The sequence below is a fragment of the Stenella coeruleoalba genome, assembly GCF_951394435.1.
Source record: "Stenella coeruleoalba genome assembly, chromosome: 14".
NCBI lineage: Eukaryota > Metazoa > Chordata > Mammalia > Artiodactyla > Delphinidae > Stenella > Stenella coeruleoalba.
The window spans coordinates 2,934,014-2,958,419 of NC_137160.1; the positions used below are offsets into that span (position 1 = coordinate 2,934,014).

The 24,406-nt window shown below is 42.8% G+C and overlaps 1 protein-coding gene across 13 annotated transcripts in view; it reads right to left on the reverse strand.

Moving 5' to 3' along the window:
- Positions 1 to 24,406, reverse strand: part of ZNF236 (zinc finger protein 236) — a 161,165-nt gene that overhangs the window by 85,027 nt on the left and 51,732 nt on the right. For 7 of the 13 annotated variants that reach the window (XR_013831243.1, XM_079942237.1, XM_079942236.1 and 4 more), the window contains exons 1-3: positions 16,612 to 17,175; positions 3,727 to 3,869; positions 2,123 to 2,287 (exon numbers count right to left, since the gene is read on the reverse strand). Coding sequence is in view for 12 of the 13 variants with exons in the window: in XM_079942237.1 (XP_079798363.1) it covers positions 2,123 to 2,287; positions 3,727 to 3,869; positions 16,612 to 16,675 (372 nt within the window). In the remaining variant the exon portion in view is untranslated. Of the gene's footprint in view, positions 1 to 2,122; positions 2,288 to 3,726; positions 3,870 to 15,735; positions 15,998 to 16,611; positions 17,176 to 17,654; positions 18,545 to 24,406 lie in introns of those variants that run through there. The other 6 variants (XM_079942240.1, XM_079942239.1, XM_079942238.1 and 3 more) reach the window with 4 other exon arrangements.

A 24,406-nucleotide genomic window follows, 5' to 3' on the forward strand; every position in this document is an offset into this window, starting at 1 on the left:
GGATTTTAAAAAATGGTGATTGTACACTTGGGAAGCATTTCTAAGCAAATCGTAAGAGCCAGAACCTGTCAATGAATAGACTGCTCACTGCAGCTACACACAAAGGGCAGAAACAACCTGCGCAGAGACCTGCTGAGTATGACACGGGTGTACACAACGCATACAGTGTAACACCATGCGGCGGCTGCAACAATACCTAAGACAGAGCCAACTGAAGAAACAGCACAGAATACTGCTACTGCGTGATATTACCGGGGATGCAGAGATATGTACGCGCACTGAAAGCCCCTGGGAGGATGCAGAAGAGACCGCTGTGCAGGCAGCTTCTGGGAGGAGGACTGAAAGTCGGGCCTGATGGAGACTTAAGTCTCACTCTCTAACCCTTTCTCTGCTGTCTGAGTCTCACTGTGTGAACGTATTCCAAAATTAAACACGTTCTGCCTTTTAAAACGAAAACAATGGCCATTTCTGGACAGCGCTACAGCTGAGTGAGACAGGCAGGCCTGCAGTCTGCAGGAGAAGGTATAAAGCAGCATGCGCTCTCGAAAACATAACGTGGCATTCTATAAAGAACTTGTAAAAGCCTTGTTAATTCAGTAAATCCAACTCTAGGAATCTATCCTAATGAAACGATTAAAGATACATGCAAAGATGTACTGTTTATAATACTGAAAAAGTATAAACAACTTAAAGGTTAAATAATAAAGGAAATGGTAAAAATATCATGATGCTATATCCAGATGCTGAAGACTTTAACAAAGCAATTTAAAATAGTGACATGGGGAAAACACTCATGATTCAGTAAGTGAAAGAGGAAAAGATGTATTCACAATGTATTAAAGGAAAAGAGTGGGTTACAAAACAGTATGTATTTGCACTGAAAAAACTATCCTTAAGTATATAAACTATTATGGGAAGTATATGTCTAGCTAAAAAAAAAAAAAAAGCCTGAAAGACTACACAGCTGACCCTTGAACAACACCAGGGTCTGGAGCGCCGACCCCGCGCGGTTGAAAATCCGAGCATAACCTCAGGGCGGCCCTCCACGTCCACGGCTCCCCACCCTTGGAGTCAGCCAACTCCGCACCACGTAGTACTGTCATACATACTGACTGAAAAACTCCACGTTTAAGTGGACCCGCACAGTTCAGACCTGCGTTGTTCAAAGGTCAGCTGCATATGCGTTCTCTCCCACTGGTGTGATTATTGGTTCTTTTACGTTACTTTTGTTAATCTTTAGTTTCTAACTTTTTCCAAAATAAACATGTATTACTTATACAATAAGATTTTAAAAGATAAAAATAAATTATTTTATATAAAAAATTAAAGACATAAAAAGAGGGCACAAACCGATATACAAAGTATAATAAACTCAATTTTCAGGATGCAAACTTTATATATGCAATTTAAACGCTGTATGTTTTTCTGTCTCTGGAGGAAACTATACCAAATAGTTATCTGTAATTATCCCTGGGTGACTGCTTTTTACATTTGCATTTCCCTAGTTTTCTATGGTAACAATGGGGGGTAATACTTTAAGCAACAGCCGTGTATACGTCACAGTGAGCCCACCCGTCCCAAAAGCAGGCAGGCCTCTCTGATGCACACCAGCGGCACGTCCCTGTCATCCTTCACTCTGTCCCAAGACTAGGCCTGTGGACCTTTCAGGACTATTCACTGTGGTGCATAAACTGCTTTGGGTCATCATGAATTTCCTCTCTTCTCCCAAATTCCCACGTGTCAGGGGATCCAGGAGCCAAGCAAGGAGATTCTACCATCTTCAGAGGCAGAAACTTTACTTTTGGCCACTCAGAATCCTAAAAAAGTTAATTTTTATTAAGAAAAAAAGAGTGGGGGGCACCTCTGCCAGCCACTGTGGACATACTTTGATCCCCCCAATATACTACACACTAAAATGTCTCTACCCCAAGGTGCTGACATGACCCCGAAATAAACACTTTACCAGTGACCTGGAGACTAGCCAAGGCAAATTTAATGATAACTGACTCCTTGAAACCTATACCAAAGGCTTTTTAAAACTAGTTTAACCCTAACATCCTCCTGACTAAGGATCAGATGCATTTTAAAAATCCGTGAACGAAGTATAGGCTGAAATAATTACCTCTTCCTTTTCATGCAGCATAACATGTGCTTTGAGACTAGCCACTCTGGAGAATTTCTTGTTACACACGGGACAGGTAGGATCCTCCCCATTGTGGGTACATTTGTGAAGTGTCAAGTTGAACTCAACATTAAAGGTTTGGGGGCACTGGTCACATCGATGTGGCTAGGTGGAGAAAAAAGTCGAGAAGCACTGAAACACAACCTTTCCACAATGAATGTCATTCAAATATTAACAAGCACCATAATCCACAGATAAGTTTTCTAAGGAACTTCTGAAGTCCTTCTGGACCTGAAGTCAATAAATCCAAAACGGACACAGTAAAGCTCCTTACAGTATTTCTCAAAGGAGTGTAAGGAGACACCACATCTATGTAGAAAATATTTCTAATAAGAAATGCTGCATATAAACGTATCAGAATGTAGCCACTACGAAAATAAAAGTGAGACACTTCAACTCACTGGGTGGGATTTTTTCCCTTCTTTTATGACAACTCCACTGCTGTAAACAAAATCACTTCAAGTAAACTAAGTAATTGTGAAAACTTTCACTAGATTTTAACAGAGTTGCTTATCCTCATCTAAAATATCCCCCAAATGGAAGGTATTCTGCCACTTACTAGTAGAAAGATAAAGTAATCACTGGTATGTCTCCTGTAAACATCAAGACCCTAATGGGTCAGTATCTTTAGATTTTTCAGCTTGGGAGAGTAACGCCGGCTGGTACTGGTGTCAGTACCACATTATCATAGTTACAGCAGCATCATTCATGCCGAAAGTAGGGCTGGAGTTGGTCAGATCCCATCCTCCAGAAAAGAGGTCCCTGGTGTTTTTCTGGTCTCAGATGGCTCACTAGCTTACATCCTCCTAACCTAGAGAAAAGCCGGCAATCACTCTTTTCACTGTAGTTTTAACTGCCACTTTCCAACTCTCAGGCAGCTCGTTCCATTAGCACACTAACACGCCTGACATACCCCACAAGGGGCACACTTGCAAGAGAGTTCAAATCCCTATTCAAGAGAGCACTGCTCCCTGCGGAAATAAGATCTAAAACATCTCAAGTACCTTCTTAAAATGCAAGACCACTTAAAGGTAACACTGCCTGCTGGAGAAAAACACACCAAGATAAGGGAAATTGGGGCTTCCCTGGTGGCGCAGTGGTTGAGAGTCCGCCTGCTGATGCAGGGGACACGGGTTCGTGCCCCGGTCCGGGAAGATCCCACATGCCGCGGAGCGGCTGGGCCCGTGAGCCGTGGCCGCTGAGCCTGAGCGTCCGGAGCCTGTGCTCCGCAACGGGAGAGGCCACAGCAGTGAGAAAAAAGATAAGGGAAATTGAAACTACTGAAGAAAGTCATATTTTAAGATTATTTCTTTGTCCACTCATAAATAACTTCATTAGATTCACCAGACTAGCTCTCACTTTCTTTCATTACCTAATGATGGGTAGAAATACAACTACAACTAAAAACAAAACATCAAAATATTTATTTACATAATATGGAATGTTCCATAATTTAGGAATAAGAAAAACGTTTACATGTTGATTTTCACAATTCCTCCAGTTTCAACGCTCACATTTCTGACATCCCTTTTTAAAATACATACCTTGTCATTTCGCTCGTGATCCCTCATGTGGCGTTGAAACTGGGACTCTTTTGGAAAAGATAGCAGACAGATTTCACATTTATGGAAGCTCGGAACTTGACAGGCATAATTAGTGTTCTCCGCATTCAATGTTAAAACTCCATCTATAAAATTGCATAAGTATAAACAATAAATACCAGTTGTTATTCTCAGCATATAAATGAAACTAAATTATTTGGTTATTGTTTCGAAACCACATCATATCAGATTTATGAGCGATTTCAGATGAAATGAATGGTACCTTAAATTTTTTTAATGGACATGTTTTTAAGTTAGAAATGAGAAATGCTGAGATGACTGAGACATGGGACTACAGGATTCTAACATCTGTTAACAGGATTGTCAGAAACCTGAAACCAAACTCCTGAGGCTTAATACCCACTCAAGGACGCACAAAAGCCACCGTGTCTCTTAGCCTTGCCTGCCTGCTCAATACTATTTCTAAGTCACAACAAGTCACAGAGGCCTTCTCCTCTAAGGCACTTTGAGCATTCATCAGTAACGCAGTTTCTTAAATCACTCAGTAAACAAAACTCGAGTAGAAATATAAAAGCTGATGCACTAATTCAATCTACCTCTGAAAACTGCTGCAAAGCAAGATAAAGTCAAAAAAGCAAACCCTTTTGTTCTCTCACATAGTTACGGTTTTAGGAGGGTAAAGAGTTGCAGTGCTTTGAACCATCCTCAGGCTTTACAGTGTGCTTCCTAGTGTACAGTGTGCTTACGTTTAGGTAAATGGCTAGAAACTTAAAAGTATTTTCAAACAAGAACAAATACGCAATAATCACAAAAATTTACCAAGAACTTCATAAAATAAAGATTCCTAAATGTCTTCAATTCTTGAAAATAATACTCCAAGTCTTATAATTTCGGCACAAATATACAATCCATATTAACTAGACAAAGACAGAAATATGTCACGTACAACTCTTTGTATCCAACTTGACCCCAAAACATTAGAAATTTGGAAGTAGGGTGAGGGGCTAATTTTAAGGCTCAATAAAGCTCAGGAATGTCTTCTATTTCTCAAACGTCCATGTGGGGAACACAGCATTCCAGCATTTTCTCTAGACCTTTACATGCCTGTTCTGAGCAAATGGCCTGCAGTCCCCTGTTTGGCCAACAGTCCTCCTGGTCTACAGCAGAATATGCTTAAAACTAGAGCTGTGAAATTCCAACGATGGGAGGTGGGGTGAAACCATGCTGGAGACAGAGCAGAAGCGGATGCAGAAAGCCGACAAGAACTCCAAAAAATCCTCCTGGCAGATCCTCCAGTAAAGCGATTCCAGTTTTGAGAAACACTGATGTAATTCAAATGACTGTAACTTCATTCAGAAACAAAGTGGATCTACTAAGGGAAAGATACACATAATTTTTATTCTACTTATTCTTAACTCTATCCACATTCAAAGCCCATACATTCAAAATCTCTACACCAAACTAATAACAAAATGTTGTATGACTCCCCAGGCCCAAATAAAATGATTGCTGGGACCACATTAATTGATACATTATTCCCTTTTGAAAAGTCTGTAGTATGGGAAGAAACACTAAAGGCACAAGTAAGATATCTGTTGACAACTGTGTTTTAAGAACTCAGTAGTGCTTTAACCTAAAGCCTGAATACACTAAGAGCCCCTCAACTTAATTTCTAAAACGCAAAATTAAAATGCTATTTCAGGATGGAGAATGAAACAATTTTCATAGCCTCTATGTTGAAACTACTTAATATGTTATCTAAAAATGAGAATTAATTTAATTAACTGCAATTGATAGATAAACCCCTGAGATAAAACACTGTACATTTAAAACTGAAAAATGATGTCATTTTGCTTATGAATTAAGACTTTCCTAGAAAATAGTTTTATCCTAAGCAGCAAGACTTCGCTCTTTAACAAAGCTCTAAATGTAATAAAATGACTTTTTCAGTAGGTCCCTTCCCGCTGTTGATAACATAATATTAATTTGGTCCAAAGACAAACTTAAAACAATTCAAATTACAGTGTAACTGGGAAGGAAAAAAACAAAACATGTTTTAGTTTCCACGTTGAGTCTAATTTTAAAGTCCACAGCATCTCTAGACTTTCACTTTGCTTCGCGGCTGTTTCTCTCGGCACTGAGAGAGCAAAGCCTTTCTCCAGGGCTGGGGGGTGCTAACCCCACACTCGGCTTTCTTTCTGCTCAGGGTTGGCCCTTTCTGGGAGAGTCCTAGGCCTCAAAACAACCCCAATTAGGCACCAGCTCTTCAAGTTCATTCACATGTCTGGTCCCCAGAGTACTTGTTCAGAAAGAGGTCTATGAAATTCACGTATCCTTAGGATGGGCTTCAGGAGATCCACCAACTCCAAGAAAACTACACACCAACATACACGCGTGTGCATGTGTCCACTGTTGGGGGTGAGCGGTCTCTGCAGCCACAGGGCCCCCGGATTTCTAAGGGGCTAGGGATCTCGGTCAAGGTGTGATCAATTCACATCAGTCCTCCTGAGTATGGCTGCATTTTTAAGAGGCAGCTAGAACCTCACATGAGACGTTGGGCCGCACATATTCCTACTGCTCCCCCAGACAGAATGGGAATAAGCACAGAGCCACCTGCATTTGGCAGTTCTCAAATCTAAGAGCTCATCCAGAACAGTACTTCTCACCTATGTGCTTCTGCCCTCTGAGAGGACCGGGGAGGAGTCGTCATGAGATCTCACTGGTGCAAGGAAGCCTCCGAGGCAGGACCCCAGGCAGTACCCAGACTGTCCCCATACACGTGTCCCCTCACACACACATCGCCTCACACACAGGCCCACCGCTCTCCTCAACTGCTCACCTTCCCGCCACCAAGAACTCCACTTCACTATCAAAATTAAACAAAAACCAGTGTACGAAGATCAGAAATTGAGCACCTTTGCTTCCCTGAGAAAAACTTGAAGAACAGTTTCAAAATCAGTTTAACTCTTTACACAGAGATTCTAAACAGTATATAATAATAGTTGTGTCTCTACCACCCCAAAATGATACAGCCTATCACGGAGTTGTGCAGATTAAACAAGACGACGCTTCCTGGTGCCATGGGGACAAAAGCCCATCAACCGTCTCGGAGCACGGCCACCTCTTTAATGCTCGTCCTTGCTACTCAATACCCTACCCATCACTCCAGACCACGCTCTCCCATGGTAACTACCCACAGGCAGACCTGGCATGTAACGGCGGGGACAAGATGAGCTGCCTTTCAAACTGCTCTTCCCAGAACGGGCCCAGCACATCAGACCAGCCAGCTTATCTGCATGGCGAAGGTCATCCACAACCCCAACTGGAAGAACCTAGGTGGATCTCTTCCACGCAAAATACCTACGATGTGACGCCAAGTTCCAGCAAAACCTACTGCATTTACAGCATTCAGGGATTTAACTCCACTTCGCATCTCCCGGCTGAAGCTCTCAAGCACTGTGCATTTAAGATCTCAGCTATCCATACATCCTGATGAGGCATTTTCAATTTCTAAAGTAACTAAACCCCAAACTTTTAACCTGTTTTTATTTTGTTTTGAATAAAAATCTTTCCAAAATAGAGTTGCTCTCCCCATCCTCTGCCCTCAACAGGCACTAGCCTCACTTCCCTCTTTCCATCATTCCCTACATTCCTCCAAGAACCCAGCTCTTTAACCATCAACCACCTGCTCTCACTCTGTCACCCTCTGACACCACAGTGCTCTCTGAAGTCACCAAGCAGGCGTCTGGGAAGTCTGAGAGTCACCCCCCTACTTCAAATCGGTACCACCTTGCCTAATCGCCACCATTCTTTCCCCTCATTTCTACTTTTTTTTAAATTCCTTTCTACTTTCTTTTCTCCCATTTTCTACTGCTCCTCCCACATTTGTCAGCATTCAGGTTTTAGCACAGCTGAGATTTTTTAGGTAAAACTCTGAAGGGAAATGGGCAAAACTAAAATCTAGGCTGTGAGATATCAGGACAGGGGTTAGTCTCACGAGGGTACTGATTGTAAGTACACGGAGCATCATGGGGGTTTCTAGGGTGCTGGCAACGCCCCATTTCTTAACCTAAGAAATTATATAAATAATTATATGAATTATTAATACAACCCATATAATCTGGGTGCTGATTATATGAGAAAGTTCTTGCTCTGAAAATTCACTGAACTGAACATAATTTCTGTTCTTCTCTGTATGTTATATATCAATAGAAGGTTTACCCCAAAGTAAAGTGCTACAATATGCAACTTTCCTTTTCATTCCTGTTTTTTCTTCCAGATTGGGGCCAACTAACTAGGGTCTAGCCTTTCTGGTAAGCAGAGTTTCATGGAACTCAGCCACGCTCACTGGTTTACGTATTACTGTGGCAGTTTTGGGGCTGCGACAGCAATTCAAAGTTACAACAGAGACCCTAACACCCACAAAGTCTAAAACATTTACCATCTGGCGCTACAGAAGAAGCCTGCTACCCCTGCCCCAGAGGGTAAACCGGGGTTCCACACCGGCCAGCCAGCATTACTGCAATCCCTGCAATGTCTGTTACCCTCCGAGCTCCGTGCACCCCAGGGACGTCCCAGAGTGACAAAGGCATAAAGGGCTGACATAGACCATGCTTTACCTTCTACAGTAAATAGGCTTAACACTTGCCTAGGCATAATCTCCTCAAAACTAAGACCTTTGTCTTAGTCATGAGATAGAAAGACTGGACATTCCCCTAAATAATAATTTTCAGAAAATTAATACAATAAAGGCAGCTATCTCTGTATTTCACCATTCTGCCCGATACCTATGTACCTCACCCCACGTCTTCTTACCCCACCCGCTAAAGGCTTTCTGCCAAGCATTTTCAATAAATGCAACAATGAGCATCAGGGCCTTGGTTTGCTACACAATGATTAGCAACTACATATTTCCTAAAAATGTGCAGAGATAGTGTTTTCTAAGTGTGACAAGCGTACCACCAGCAGTCTGTGAGGTGATTTTAGGCAGCACAAGAACTCACAATTTTACTGGCTATGTATTTATTCTAAAATGTCTTAGTATAAAGTAGACTTGAAATTTACTATGAGCTACTAGCACATGGATAGACATACAGACCAATGGAATAGAACTGAGAGTCCAGAAACAAAACCCATACTTCCATCGCAAACTGATTTTTCAACAAGGGGGCCAAGACCACTCACTGAAAGAACAGTCTCTTCAACAAATGGTTCTTGGACAAACGGATATCCACATGCAAAAGAAGGAAGGTGGATCAGAGACATCCACCTCACTCCATACCACACACAAAAAATAGCTCAAAATGGATCAAAGATATCAGTTTAAGAACTAAAGCTATTAAACTCTCAGAAGACGACAAAAGGAAAAAGCTTAATGACTGTGGAGGCGTGATGGTTTCTTAAATATGACACCAAAGACAAAGTAGATAAATTGGACTTCATCAAAATTTAAATCCTTTGTGCATCAAAGGATGCTATCAAGAAAGTAAAAAGACAAGCTACAGAATGGGATAAAATATTTGTAAGTCATACATCTGATAAGGGCCTAGTAACCAGAACATATAAAGAATTCTTACAAACAACCCAATTAAAAAATGAACAAAGGGGGCTTCCCTGCTGGCGCAGTGGTTGAGAGTCCGCCTGCCGATGCAGGGGACGCGGGTTTGTGCCCCGGTGCGGGAGGATCCCACATGCCGCGGAACGGCTGGGCCCGTGAGCCATGGCCGCTGAGCCTGCGCGTCCGGAGCCTGTGCTCCGCAACGGGAGAGGCCACAACAGTGAGAGGCCCGCGTACCGCAAAAAAAAAAAAAAAAAAAAAAAAAAAAAAAAAAAAAAAAATGAACAAAGGATTTGAATAGACATTTTTCCAAAGATATACAAATGGCCAACAAGTACATGAAAAGATGCTCAGTGTCATTAATCATTACGGAACTGACAAGCTGATTCTAAAACCTAGATGAGGGACTTCCCAGGTGGTCCAGTGGATAAGACTCCATGCTCCCAACGCAGGGGGCCCTTGTTCGATTGCTGCTCGGGGAACTGGATCCTACATGCATGCTGCAACTAAGAGTTCACATGCCACAACTAAGAAGCCCACAAGCTGCAATTAAAAGATCCTGCATGCTGCAGCTAAGACCCGGCACAGCCTAAATGAATAAATAAGTATTTTTTAAAACCTCTCAAATCATATTAAAAAAATTTTTTTAAATAAAATCTAGATGAAACTGAGAAGTACCAAAAATTATCAGGATAACCATGAAAATGAAAACCAAAGTAGAGGACTTACATTTACACTACTAGATACCAAAACTTGGACTAAAAGTAATTAAGACAATAAGAAATTGAATAGGCAGAAACCAAAAAACAATGGAAGAGAACTGAATGCAAAAACAATTCTTCACCTCCACAGTCACCTGATTTACAACAAAGGTGATACTACAGTACAACAAAGGATGATCTTTCCAATAAATAGTGCAGATTAATTAGACATCCACATGTAAAAAGCCTTGACCTTTCCACCAGAAACAAAAATCAATTTTGGTTGGTGTATCAATCTAAAGGTGAGAAGTAAAACAATAAAGCTTCTAGATGAAAATGTCTTCATGATTATAATTGTCAAAAATTACTTAAACAGGTCCCAAAAGTACTACGCATAAAGGAAAGGACTGATAAATTGGACAACATTAAGGTTAAAAACTTCTTTCATGAAAAGATTATCCTTGAAAGAGTGAACATGAAAGTACAAAGAACTCAAGTGCAGTATACATAAAGAACTCCTACGGATCAATACTGAAAATACATGTTAACTCTTCACCAAAAATATACAGATGACAAGCATATGAGAAGATGCTCAAGATCGTAAGTCATAAGGGAAATGCAAACTAAAACGATGAGATACCCAATAACACACACCGATTAGAAGGGCTACAAGTCCAAAATAATCAATAACACCAAATGCTGACAAGGATGCAGAACAACAGCAACTCCCATTCATTGCTTGTGAGAACACAAAAGGGTGCAGCCACTGTGGAGAGGTCTGGCAATCTCTCACAAAGCTGTTTATAGTCTCACCGTCTGATCTAGCAATCATGCTCCTTGGCATTTACTCAAATGAGCTGAAATCTCATGCCCTCACAAAAACCTGCACATGAATGTATACACCAATTTTATTCATAATTACCAAAAAAACTGGAAGCAACCAAGATGTCCTTCAAAATGTAAGCAAATATACTGTGGTACATCCATATAATGAATATTATTCGGCAATAAAAAGAAAGGAGCTATATCAAGCCATCAAGAGACATGGAGACGTGTAAAATGCACACTGCTTAGTAAAACGCAGTCTGAGAAGGCTACATGCTATATGATTCCAACTATATGCCGTTCTGGAGCAGGCAAAGCTATGAAGACAGTGAATCCTAATGTAAGCTATAGACTTTGTTTACAATAATGAATCAAAATAGGTTCATTCGCTAAAACAAGACATTAATAACGGGAGGCTGTGAGGAGATAAATAAGGAGTACAGTATACAGGAACTCCAAACTATCGGCTGAACTCTGAGCAAGCCTAAAAACTGCTCTAAAAAGTCTACTAACTAAAGACAAACAAACATCCAACTCAGTAGAAAAATGGGAAAAGACTTAAGAGCTTCACGAAAGAGAACAAATGCTTAATAAACATAAAACCCTTATTAGCACAGACCTGCAAATTAAAAATCAAAATGAGATAACACTACACATATCAGGAGGGCTAAAATATTAAAAGGACAGACAATGCCAAGTGCAAAGAGAGTGATAAGGCAAAGACTACAGAGCAAATGGAAGGTTAATCCCCTACTGGTGGGAGAGTAAACTGGTACACTCACTCACCACTGCCCACCATGACCCAGAAATGCATAAAGGTTCCCAGCAGCACTTATTTGTAATAACCCCAAACTGGAAACAACCCAAATATCTATAGTAGAAAGGATAAATTAAATGATAGTATGTTCATACAACAGAATACTATATACCTATGAAAAACGAACAGATTTCTGCTATATAATAGGGAGGATAACCTCATAAAAACAAATATTGAATGAATGAAGCCAGAAAGAAATGGGTACATACTATGAACTCAATTTAGTTCAAAAACAGCTAAACCTAATCTACGGTATCAAAAGAGGACAGTGGGGGTCAGCAGGTAATAGAGAGAACAAGGGGAACTTTTAAGGTACTGCTAATGTTCTGGTTACATATGAAAATTCATGAAGCTTTTCACTTAAAATCTACGCACTTTTCTACATTGATGTTCTATTCAATTAAATTAGTCACCTAAATACAATAATAAAGGAGTTTCAAAAAACACATTTCTGGCTTCTCCTGAAAAAAAATCATTAGCTGTGGCAATAATTAAATGGAGCAAAGTAGGAGCCGGCCCCTGTGGAAAAAATAGGAACTCCAATTCTCCGAAACCCCAGAGCCAGCTATCAACTGCTATCACCTACTACCTTTAACTGCCTCGCTAGTTTGCATTAGTGTCTGACCTACAGACAACTGAGGTTTTGAATTCAGTTAAAGAATTGAGGTATTAAGAGAGCACAGTCTGTTCCTGCAGTTTATTAGATTACATACATTTTTCATTTTAACCCAGAAAAGCAACAGGTTTCACGTTTGCTGAGAGAAATGCTAGAGAAAGGCACCTCGGAGCCCCAGCTCCCTCCCTCCCTCCTTCCCAGCAGAGTGGCCTCAGCCTGGACCACACAGTGGAATCTCCTGTGAGCTCTAAAAGCCGTGATGCCCAGGTCCCACCATAGGCTCAGATGTCACCGGATGAGGCCCGGTCATCGAGAGCTTTAAAAGCTCCCCACATGACTCCATAATGCGCTCCAAGGGTGAACACCACCATCGGAGGTCTTGCTGCGATATTTCACGTGAGAGAATTCTAAAACAAAAAAGAAGTTTGAAAAATATTGCTAATTCCTTGAGCACTGTCTTTGCGTATGGAGACAATGTAAAAACGCTGATATACATTAAGCATTTTAGAACTGCTGAATTGACTCTATCTAATGAAGAATTAGGTTTACTATGGTTTTCCCAGGCTAGGTTTGTGTCAAAGACCAAGATCTTGAACCCATGTTAACTCACTACTTGATTCCAGGATCATAAAATCTTTAGATTTTGTGTCTTATCTAATCACACTTTCTTCAAAATACTAAACACTCTGAGTTTCTGTCTACCTGAAAAGTTCGATTATGGAGAGTACAGCTTGCTCCTTTCTGAAGAAATCTTTTCATCCTTCAATACCTGATATTGATAGAAAGTAATTATTTTAAGCAGAATCTATCTCCCCTTAACTGTTACCCACGAATGACACCTAGTTTTGCCAGGGAAGCAGAGTCCCCTTAAAGCCTCAGAGCACTTCCCCTACTGCCCTGTAAGAAGCTCAAGCTCTACTTCCGTTAGCTATGCTAGCAGTCTCCGCCCCTTGAAGGAAGAGTACAGAGTTACTGAATTCATCGGAGAACATCTAAAATGGCCTGAATTGGTAATCTGAGCAAGAACGGAATTGTTTATTCCTTTGGCTCAAGGTCTGCCTGCCTCAGCTCTCTGGAAATGAAGTATTAACAAATATCCCTTCAACAGAAAACAGAAACTTAGCAGGAGACCAACTAAAGGTTCAAGCTAGGCAGAAAAGGTTTGCACCATTCTACTGGAAAAACAGAAGCCACACAAGATCCCAAAATGTAGTTTCCATCCAGATCACATTACGGCTTATTAAGAGTAAACTAAAATAACAATGATAAAAAAAAACCCTATCTCACTCATCTTTATATTCCCAGGACAGTGCCAGGCACAAAGGTGAGTGCTCAACAAACACTCCCCCATCAATTTATGTAACAGATGAGGCTGACTTCTTTACTTATGTCCTAAAGCTAATTATTACTTTAAGACACGTTTTTATGCTACTGACAAGGGATTAATCTCCAAAATATACAAACAGCTCATACAGCTTAATATCAAAAAAACATACAACGCAATCAAAAAATGGTCAGAAGACCTACATAGACATTTCTCCAAAGAAGACATAGAGATAGCCAACAGGCACGTGAAAAGATGCTCAATATCGCTAATGATCAGAGAAACGCAAATCGAAACTACAATGAGGTATCACCTCACACTAGTCAGAACGGCCATCATCAAAAAGTCTACAAATAACAAATGCTGGAGAGGGTGTGGAGAAAAGGGAACCCTCCTACACTGTTGGTGGGAATGTAAATTGATACAGCCACTATGGGAAACAGTATGGACGTTCCTTAGAAAATTAAAAACAGAGTTGCTATATGATCCTGCAATCCCACTTCCGGGCATGTATCCGGGGAAACTCTAATTCGAAAAGATACATTCACCCCAATGTTCAGAGCAGTTCTAGTCACAATAGCCAGGACATGGAAGCAACCTAAATGTCCATCAACAGAGGAATGGATAAAGATGTGGCACATATATACAACGGAATATTACTCAGCCACAAAAAAAAGAATGAAAGAATGCCATCTGCAGCAACGTGGATGGACCAAGAGATTATCATACTAAGTGAAGTAAGTTAGAGAAAGACAAATATCACATGATATCATTTATATGTAGAATCTAAAAAAAAAAAAATGATACAAATGAACGCATTTACAAAAGAGAAATAGACTCACATACCTAGAAAACAAACGTATGGTTACCAAAGGGGATTGGGGGTGAGGGGGAGGGAGAAACTAGAAGTTTGAGATTAACATATTCACACTACTATATATAAAACAGATAAACAACAAGGACCTACTGTATAGCAGTAGGGAATAGAGAACTCCACTCGATACCTTATAATAACCTATAATGGAAAAGAATCTGGAAAAGAATATATGCATATGTATAACGATCACTTTGCTAAGTTGCATTTTAAAAAAAAGGAAATGTTTTTGAGCAGACCTCCTCCTCCTCATTTCTGGAGGTTTCAGTTTTGACATCATTTTCCTTGGGAAGCCTAGACCACCAGTGACTGTTACCTGCTGCCATAAACAGTGTTCCTGCCGTCAGAGGACACACACCGTCCTGAGACCCAAGGCAGAGACCTCGTCTCTCTTCTTAAACTCTGCACCCTCAGCCCCTAACACAGTGCCCACCTATGACAAGAAGTGCTTCAAAATGCTTGCTGAAGAAATGAATTAACCCACATGTAGGGCTTCATAGTTATGAGGGCAGAGCAATGCAATGGACCTTTTGGACTCAAAGGCAGATTCAAATCCAACTCTGACACTTACTAGCTGAGTAGACCTTCCATATCACTTAACCTCTCTGAGCCTCATTTCCCCTATAAAAATATAGGGGAAATATAGGTGTTGTGTAAAAATCCCCACCTCCTACCTTCCATGTTTTTCTTAGAATAAAATTCATAATGAGTGACACAGAAAAACAAGCAAAATAATTTCAGATTACGAGAAACATTAAAATCGTAATTAAAATCGTAAACTGTTAGAGCAACAGTCCCCAAACCTTTTGGTTTCAGAACCCCTTGATATTCTTAAACATCACGGAGGACCCCAAAGACCTTAACTTTCTACAGGTTATACCTATTGACAGCTGCCCTACTAGAAATTAAAACTGAGCAACTTTCCAAACGCTTATTCACTGAAAAATAAATCTAGTCCATGTTAACATAAACGCACATTTTTGTGTAAAACATACTCTCCAAAAACACAGTAAGAGGAGTTTTCACTTTTGTACATCTTTTCAAGGTCTCCTTTAACAGAAGACAGGTGGATGCTCGTATCTGCTTCTGCTTTCTCTCTGTTGCAATACGTTGTTTTGAGTGAAATACATAGCGCTGCCTCACAGGGTTGGGTGTCGCCACCAGGGCTCCTGCTGAAGAGTCAGCAGTTTCACCCTTAATGGCCTGTGTATGATTAGTGCAATTGTTAACCAAGTGAAAAAGCCCAACGGACTTAGTATCACTACAAGAATATTTACCTTGCAGATGCCTGAAACTGTCTCCAGAACTCCCAGGGGTCCATGAACCAACTCTGAGAACCACTGTGGTAGAGAATGACTGGTCTAAGGCAGGGAAAGCAACTTTCAGAAGGGTCTGAGGAAGGAGGCCTCTCTCGGGAAGCTGAAGCCCAGAATGAGCAAGGGGTGGCTTCTCAGAATAGGGAGCAGCAAAGGCCCTGAGGCAGAAACAAACGTGGCCTCGTCCAGGAACAAAGGACTGAGGGCAAGGAAAGAGAAAGGAGAGTCAGACGCAGGCCAGATCAGGCAGGGTCCTGCAAGGAGTGGGACTGTAAGTTAAAGGGATGAAGGATCCTCTGCAGAGTTCTAATCAGGGTGTGGCCACCTTATTTACATTTGAAAGAGATGCCTCAGGCTGACAGGTGATGGAGACCAGCAGAGACCAGTCAGAAGGCTCCCACAGAGGCCCGCCTCGCAGTCACACTGGAGAGGGAGGGAGTAGGGCCGACTGAAAACACGCCTCTGAGGGCGAAGCTACAAAATTATGAAACGCCTTGGGGAGGAAGGGAAAGAATTATTTTTCAGTTTGGGGCCTGAAAAAGCAGGTGAACGGTGATGCCATTTGGTCAGACGGGAAAGACTGGGGGAAGAAGAGGTCGCAGCCGTATTGCAATGTAAACTTCACATTCTTTCTCTACCCTAAGCCTTTTGCAAGTGACTAAGAACTGCGGGACACTGCACTTTATTTTTTTGCATAAATCATATTAACGAGAAAAAAATTAACACTGACCAAAATAAGGCCCGATCAGGGTGCGAGGCCTTTAAGACCTCCTTCCAGACACCATCAGCCACTAACGAGAACTCTAGCAGCCACTAGGCAACTACAAACGTGCACACCTGGACTGTTCTCCAGCGACACCTCTCCAGCGGAAACTCGCGGGCGCTGCAGCCCGGTTCCCATGCCCGTGAACTTCAGCAACTGCAGTAAGAGCACTGACAACGCCGCTAAGCTTACACCTAGCCTCTCCTCCTCTCTTCCCAAACGCCGCAGCGGCAAAATGGAACGGACGCAACGGCCTTCCTTTCCAGACACGACCTCTTTCTCTTCCGAAATCCGGAGCGCCCGCCCGTCTGGGTCCCGAGCCTCAGGGGAGGGTGACGCTGGGCCACCAAGCCCGGGGCCGGAAGACGGTGCACCTGGACACGAGCCCCGCACGGTCTCGGCCCCCGTGTCACCGCGGGGGGACCCGCTCCCGAGCCCCCCGCGGGCGTCCCCCCGGGGCCCTGGCAGCTCGCGGTCGGGCCGGGCCCGCCACCCCGGGGATGCACACCGGGCCGGCGCCTTCTCGTCAGAAAGGCCTCCCACGGCCTGCGGCAGCCGGGCCGGGAGGGCGGCGGGCGGGGGAGCGGGAGGAAGGTGGCGGGCGGGGGAGCGGGAGGAAGGTGGCGGGCGGGGGAGCGGGAGGAAGGTGGCGGGCGGGGGAGCGGGAGGAAGGTGGCGGGCGGGGGAGCGGGAGGAAGACGCCGAGGACGGGGGAGGAGGACGGGGTGTGGAGGGGGGAGGAGGAACGGGGGGCGAGGAGAAGAGAGAGTAGAGGAGAGAGAGGAGGAGGAGGGCGGCGGCGCGCGCCTCGCCCCCGGCCCCGCCGCCCGCCCGCGCGGCCCAGGAAAGTAGGCCCAGCCCGGCGGAGGGGCCGGCCGCGCCGCGCCGGTATCATTCCGCCCGCACCCTGCGACCCAGCAGTCGGGCGGCGGCGGCGGCGGCGGCGGTGACGGTGGCGGCGGCGGAGCACCCACCCCGGCCCGGACCCGGCCCCCGGTCTCCAACCCCAGTCCGCTTCGCCGCCCCCGGCCCGGCCCGCTCCCGGCGCCCTCCGCACCGCATCGGGGGACTATATTCGCGCGGAGCGGCACAGCGCGGCCGGGCCGGGGCCGCTTACCGGTGTCGCCGCGCGCCTTGCTCTCCTTGGGCTTCGGGGGGCGGCCCCGCGGCATCGTCGGCGGCGGCGGCCCACCCCTCGGCCGCACACACACTCACACACATACACTCGGCGGAGCGCGCACGCGCGGGGACCGGACGCGGGGGCGCGGCGCGCACCCGGCCGAGCGGCGGAGGCGGGCGGAGCGGCTCAAGCGGACGCCGAGTCCCGGCCGAGCGCCCGCGGGCCTCACGGGGGGAAGGCGCCCAAGCGAGCGAACGGGAGAGCTCGAACCCCGCCAACTTCGGCGGGTTCCATGGCCCGGCGGGCCGTGTTCGGGGCGTTGAGGGCGGGCGCGCGGTGGGGGCTGGGAGCGGCGCCGTGCGCATGCGCGGTCGGCCGTTCGGGCCTGGGCGGACGGAGGGCGAGCGGCCGCGGTCACCTAGCGGCGGCGCCTCCCGAGGTGTTGGGCAGCCGAAGTCAACGCAGCCGGTAAGGCCGTCGGGAAAGTAAGTAGGAAAGGTGTCCTTGTAACGGGCCGAGGTGGTGAGAAGGAGCTTTCCAGGTGGAGTCAGGTAAAAGAAACAACCCAGCCACGGGTCCTTCCTGTGCCGCGTGCGTAGTCTGCGTCCTGTGTGTGTATATGCTCGTGTAATTCCAGGAAAACTGGGCGCTCCATCTCCCCGGGTTGCTTCCGGAAGGCCTTTGAGAGCATCCCTGTGAAAACCACAGGGGCAAAAAGGCTGGCAGCCTAAATTTACCCAAAACATCGACCTTGGACTGAGGAGGACCCACCCAGAAGTCACTTATGTTCCTATCCTCTGATGTAATGCATTAAAATTTACAATTTTAAATGTGTCCATCTGTTATTTTTGTTGTTGTTGCCCATACTGACTTAACCCAAAACCCGAACAGGAACATGACGGCAGAGTGTTAGGTGAGGTCAAACAAAGCCAAAAGAAAGTAGTCTAACATCGTCTTAGTATCCTCAGAAAAATTAATGCAAAGCCATAAATAATGACCACCAACTGCACGCAGGGTATTATGAGGGAATACAAAGGTTAACAAGACAATCTGTCCCCCCGAAAAACTTGGAACCATGGGGCAAGAAACACAAAACTAGTCAAAAATCCACAGAGAACTTTGAGAAGGACAAGGTTAATTATAGTTAGAAAAGTAAATACAAAAGACCCCTCTCTTAACTGAAACTTAGTAAGTGGTTGGGTGCTAACAGATGGTAAAGGGTCTTCTACCTGGAGGCAACAGGTGAAGAAGGAGGTAAAGTAGGAAAAACTAAAATGAGTCTTATCTGTTAGGGGTTTTATATACATCCAATTCCTGAAAAAACTAAACACGCTCAGGTTATTCAACCTCCCGACATCAGGCAGCCAGTGGATGGCAGATGGGATTTAGCAATGAACATTTACTGTTCTTTAACTTCTTAGCATGTTTTAGTGCCTTACATAAAATACTTCTAATCCGTGCAACATTCCTTCAAGGTACTCTTTTAGGAATGAGATTCAGAGAGGTTAAGGAATTTGCTTAAGGCTACATAGCCTGTAAGCAAATCCAAGACGCAAACCAAATCTGCTTACCTGTTAACCCCATGCTCCTAGTTGCATCACAGCAGAAGTCTACGTTAAGTTTAGACAAAATATGACAGGGGCTTCCCTGGTGGCGCAGTGATTGAGAGTCCGCCTGCCGATGCAGGGGACACGGGTTCGTGCCCCGGTCCGGGAAGATCCCACATGCCGCGGAGCAGCTGGGCCCGTGAGCCATGGCCGCTGAGCCTGCGTGTCCGGAGCCTGTGCTCCGCAACGGGAGAGGCCACAGAGGCCACAGAGGTGAGAGGCCCGCGTAACGCAAAAAATATATATATATGTATATATATATATATGACAGTACTACCATATGCATGTTAGGGCTGGAGTACCTTGTAAGGCTGAGAAAATGGAGACAGATAATAATCCTTGGTCATTTATAAATCAGTTTGGATGATGGTGATGTGTTTGTGAATGTATACCCTATTTTGTTCTGAAAAAGATTTGAAGCAATTTATATCAGGGGAAAAACATGAGGAAGTCAGGACAATGGAAACAATAGAAAAAGTGAGTCAGCACCCAAACTAATGAAATGCTTATAAAAAGCAAATAGGAAATCAAACTCCAGGTTTCTTAGCCCAAGCAGAAAAGTGGACATGATTAGTTACAAGATCCTCACTTAATCCATGAAAGAGAACTGCACCTCCATCACTGTACCCGCTATGTAGTTCCGTAGGTTTCTTTCTTCATCATACATGTATACCTACACATATCTGCAGAGACGTTTTGACTTCTTCCCTTCTGGTTTGGATGACTTTTATTTCTTTTTCTCTTTTTTTCTGGCGAGGACTTTCCAGTGCAATGCTGAATAGAAGTGAGCGTGGGCACCCTTGTCTTGTACCTTGTACCTAGTCATAGTGGGAAAGCTTTGAACGTTTCACCACGAGTAAGATGTTAGCTGTGGTTCTGTCATATATGGCCTTTATTATGTTGAGGTACGTTCTTTCTCTACACAATTTGTTGCGAGTTTCTATCACGAAAGGATGTTGAATCTTGTGAAGTGCATTTTGTGCATCTGTTGAAATGAGCATATGATTTCTGTCTATTAATGTGGTATATCCCATGTGCTGTTCTTCGTTGCTTCCCAGGAATAATTCTGCTTGCTCGTGGTGTGTGAGCCTCTTACTGTGCTGCTGAAATCACTTTGTGGATATTTTATTGAAAATGTTTGCATCCATGTTTATGAGAGGTATTGGCCTATAGTTTTCTTTTTTTGCTGTGTCTTTATCTGGCTTCGGTATCAGGATAATTCTGATAAAAATGAGTTTGGGAGTGTTCTCTCTTCAGTTTTTGAAAGGGTTTGAGAAGGATTGGTGTTAATTCTGCTTTAAATGTTTGGTAGAATTTACTGGTGAAACCACCTAGTCTTGGGCTTTTCTTTGGTGGGAGCTTCTTGATTACTGTTTCAATCTCCTTACTCATTATCGGTTTATCCAAATTTTCTGGTTCTTCATGATTCAGCCTTGGTAGGTTGTATATAGGTTGGTTTTCTATACTCTCCCTCCTGGGTGTGTCAGAGGGTTCCATGGAGGACTGCTCTTTTCCTCCTTTTCATTTCGAAGTTGATAACTATATCAGACATTTAAAAAGGGGGCATAAAACATATCCTCCCCAGAATCACCACACAGGGCACAGCTAGAAAACAGGACCAACACCGTGGAATCTCCATATGTGAGATGACTGAGAATGTCCTCCCCCTAGAGATACCTGCTCTCCTGATACTATAATAATCATCCCCTTGCCTTTACGGTTGTACAGTCTATTTAGATGTCTTTAAATAAACGAAGTATTCGTCAGTTGGCCCAGCTTTGGAACATTTTCTTAAAGTTCTTCCAAATTCTGCTTCCTTGCTCAATATTGTGTTTGTGAGATACAGTGATGCCGATGCATATAGCTGCAGTTCATTTATTTTCACTGTTGTATTTCATTGTAAGACTATGCCATAGAGTATTCATTCAGTCCATGATGGACTTTGGGGTTATGTCAAGTTCTGTTTTGTTTTGTTTTTAATTTTTACTGGAGTAGAGTTTACAATGTTGTGTTAGTTTCAGGGATACAGCAAAGTGAATCAGTTATACATATATCCACTCTTTTTTAGATTCTTTTCCCATATAGGCCATTACAGAGTATTTGTAGAGTTCCCTGTGCTATACAGCAGGTTCTTATTAGTTATCTATTTTATATATAGTAGTGTGTATATGTCAGTCCCAATCTCCCAATTTATCCCTCCCTCCCATCCCCTGGTAACCATAAGTTTGTTATCTACATCTGTGACTCTACTTCTGCTTTGTAAATAAGTTCATTTGTGCCTTTTAGATTCCACATGTAACTGATATGATATTTGTCTTTCTCTGTCTGACTTACTTCACTCAGTATGGCAATCTCTAGGTCCATCCATGTTGCTGCAAATGGCATTATTTTGCTCTTTTTTATGGCTGAGTAATATTCCATTGTATATATATATACCACATCTTCTTTATCCATTCCTCAGTTGATGAACATTTAGGTTGCTTCCGTGTCCTGGCTGTTGTAAATAGTGCTGCAGTGAACATTGGGGTGCATGTGTCTTTTTGAATTACGGTTTTCTCCAGGTATCTGCCCAGGAGTGGCATTGCTGGGTCATATGGTTTTGTTTGTAAATGAACATATGCTGCTATGAGTAGTCTTGTACTTGCCTTCTGGTGTTGATTTTTTAAATACAGTATGAAAAATATTTGTGCCTATTATTTTATTTTTTGCTTTCAATTTGTTCCATCATCTAAGTTTACTTTTCTCTACTTTCTTGCCTTCTTTTGGATTGACATTTTTTTCTCGTTCAACTTTTTCTCCTTTCTAATTTGAAAGTTATATGCTGTATTCTGTAAGGGAACCCTAGAAACTTCAAGATAATACTTATAAAAGTTGAATGTTAATAAATATATTTGCCCTTCTCCTAATTTATATACCACTTAGTTCTGTGTTTTAATTCTACTTTTAAGCTTCAAAAGATATTATTATATTATTTTATTTAGTCTGATTTGTCTAAATATACCTCCATGTTCCAATTTTTTGTCCTCCACATTCCTTGTATCTCTGACCTTCATCTGCTCTCTCTTTCCCTCTGTCTCATACACGTACTATACAACTTCACTTAGTAAGCATGGCTAGTGCCAAACACTCTCATTTTTTGTTCACCTGAAAATTATTTTGCCCTCATTCTCTTTTTTTTTGCGGTACGCGGGCCTCTCACTGCTGTGGCCTCTCCCGTTGCGGAGCACAGGCTCCAGACGCGCAGGCTCAGCGGCCATGGCTCACGGGCCCAGCCGCTCCGCGGCATGTGGGATCCTCCCGGACCAGGGCACGAACCCGCGTCCCCTGCATCGGCAGGCGGACTCTCAACCACTGCGCCACCAGGGAAGCCCTGCCCTCATTCTTAAAAGTACTTTTTATGGGTAAATAATTCTAGGTTGACAATCATTTTCTTTCAGTCCACTGACAGTGTTCCACTTTTTAGCTTGGCTTCTGTCATGGGTGATGAAGTCTCATCAGTCTTTGTTCTTTGGAGGTTATCATCGTCACTGGAAGTTGTTAAGGCCCCTCTCAGCTGTTCGTGTCATGCAGATTCATCACGGTATGCCTAAGTATGGATTCTTTTTATTTACACTTTCAAGAATTCATTTTAAACTATAAGTGAACTTTCTCTTTCTCCTGGAATCCCAACCAGATTCATGATAGGCCTTCCCATTTTATTTGCCATGTTTCTTAACTTTTCTTTCATATTTTCTGCCTCTCTTTCTCTCTGTAGTGCATTATGGATACTTTTTTAATATTTATTTTGCAGTTCACTGATTTTATCTTCTGCCATGTCTTCAGTTAAACCTATTCATTGAGTTTGATAATTCAGTTATCTTCTGTTGTATTTCTTGTAATTTGGTTCTTTTTCAAATCCATTTGGTAACTTTTTCCAGCTTTTTAATGAGAAAATTATCAAACCAACCTTTCAAAAAGCTGAAAGAATGAATAGTCAAATGAACACCTGTGTACTGACACCTAGATTCAAGCGTCTTACTATTTCTGCCATATTTGCTTTATCTATTTATTTTTTCTTTCTTTTTTCCAAACTATTTAAAATAAGTTGTAGACATCCCATTTTACCCCTAAATAGTTCAGCATGTATCTCCTAAGAACACTGGAATTTTCTTACATATCCACAATACCATTATTATACCTACAGAAATTACCAATAATCTCCTAAAATGGTTAATACCTAGTCCATATTCAGATGCTCCCAATTGGCCCTGAAGTTTGTTTTCCCAGTCAGGATCCAATAAGGGTTAATGTCTTTAAGTTTTTATTGTGCCTCATTTTATTTTTCACAGCTTTATTGAGATGTAATTTACAGAGAATAAACTGCACATACTAAAGAGTAAAGTTGAGTAAGTTGGACACATACAGCTGTGAAGCCATCAGCACAATCAAGCTGTGAATTATCCTATCACCCCTGAGACTTGCTTGTTCCCCTTTGTATTCCTTCCTTCCCCCTACTTCCTACTTATTTCCCTGGCACCCACTGATCTTCTTTTTGTCACTATAGATTAATTGCATTTTCTAAAATTTTGTATAAATGGAATTCATACAATATTCTTTTTGTCTAACTTCTTTCACTCAGAATAATTGTTTTGAAATTTATCCATGTTGTTGCATGAATCAATAATTGATTACTTTTTATTGCTAAACATTATTTCCTTTTGTTTTGAGATATGATTGACATAAAACATTGTACTAGTTTCAGGTGTGCAATGTAATGATTTGATAATTGTAAATATTGTGAAATGATCACAATAAGTCTAGTTAACATCCATCACCACACACAGTTACAGTTTTTTCCTCATGCTGAGAACTTTTAAGATCTATTAGCAACTTTCAGATATACAATACAGTATTACTAACTATAGTTACCGTTAGTAACTATGGTTACATTATATTCCTAGGACTTATTTATTTTATAAAAATACGGAACGCTTCACAAAACTGCAGTCGTCCCCGTGTAGGGACTATGCCTATCTCCTCTGTATCGTCCCATTTTTCGCGCTGTTGAAATAGCACAGAATAGCGTTTCGGTGTGTGGAGGGACCACGGCTTCTCTAACCACCCACCTTAGATGGCGGCTTAGATTGTTTGCACGTTTTGACT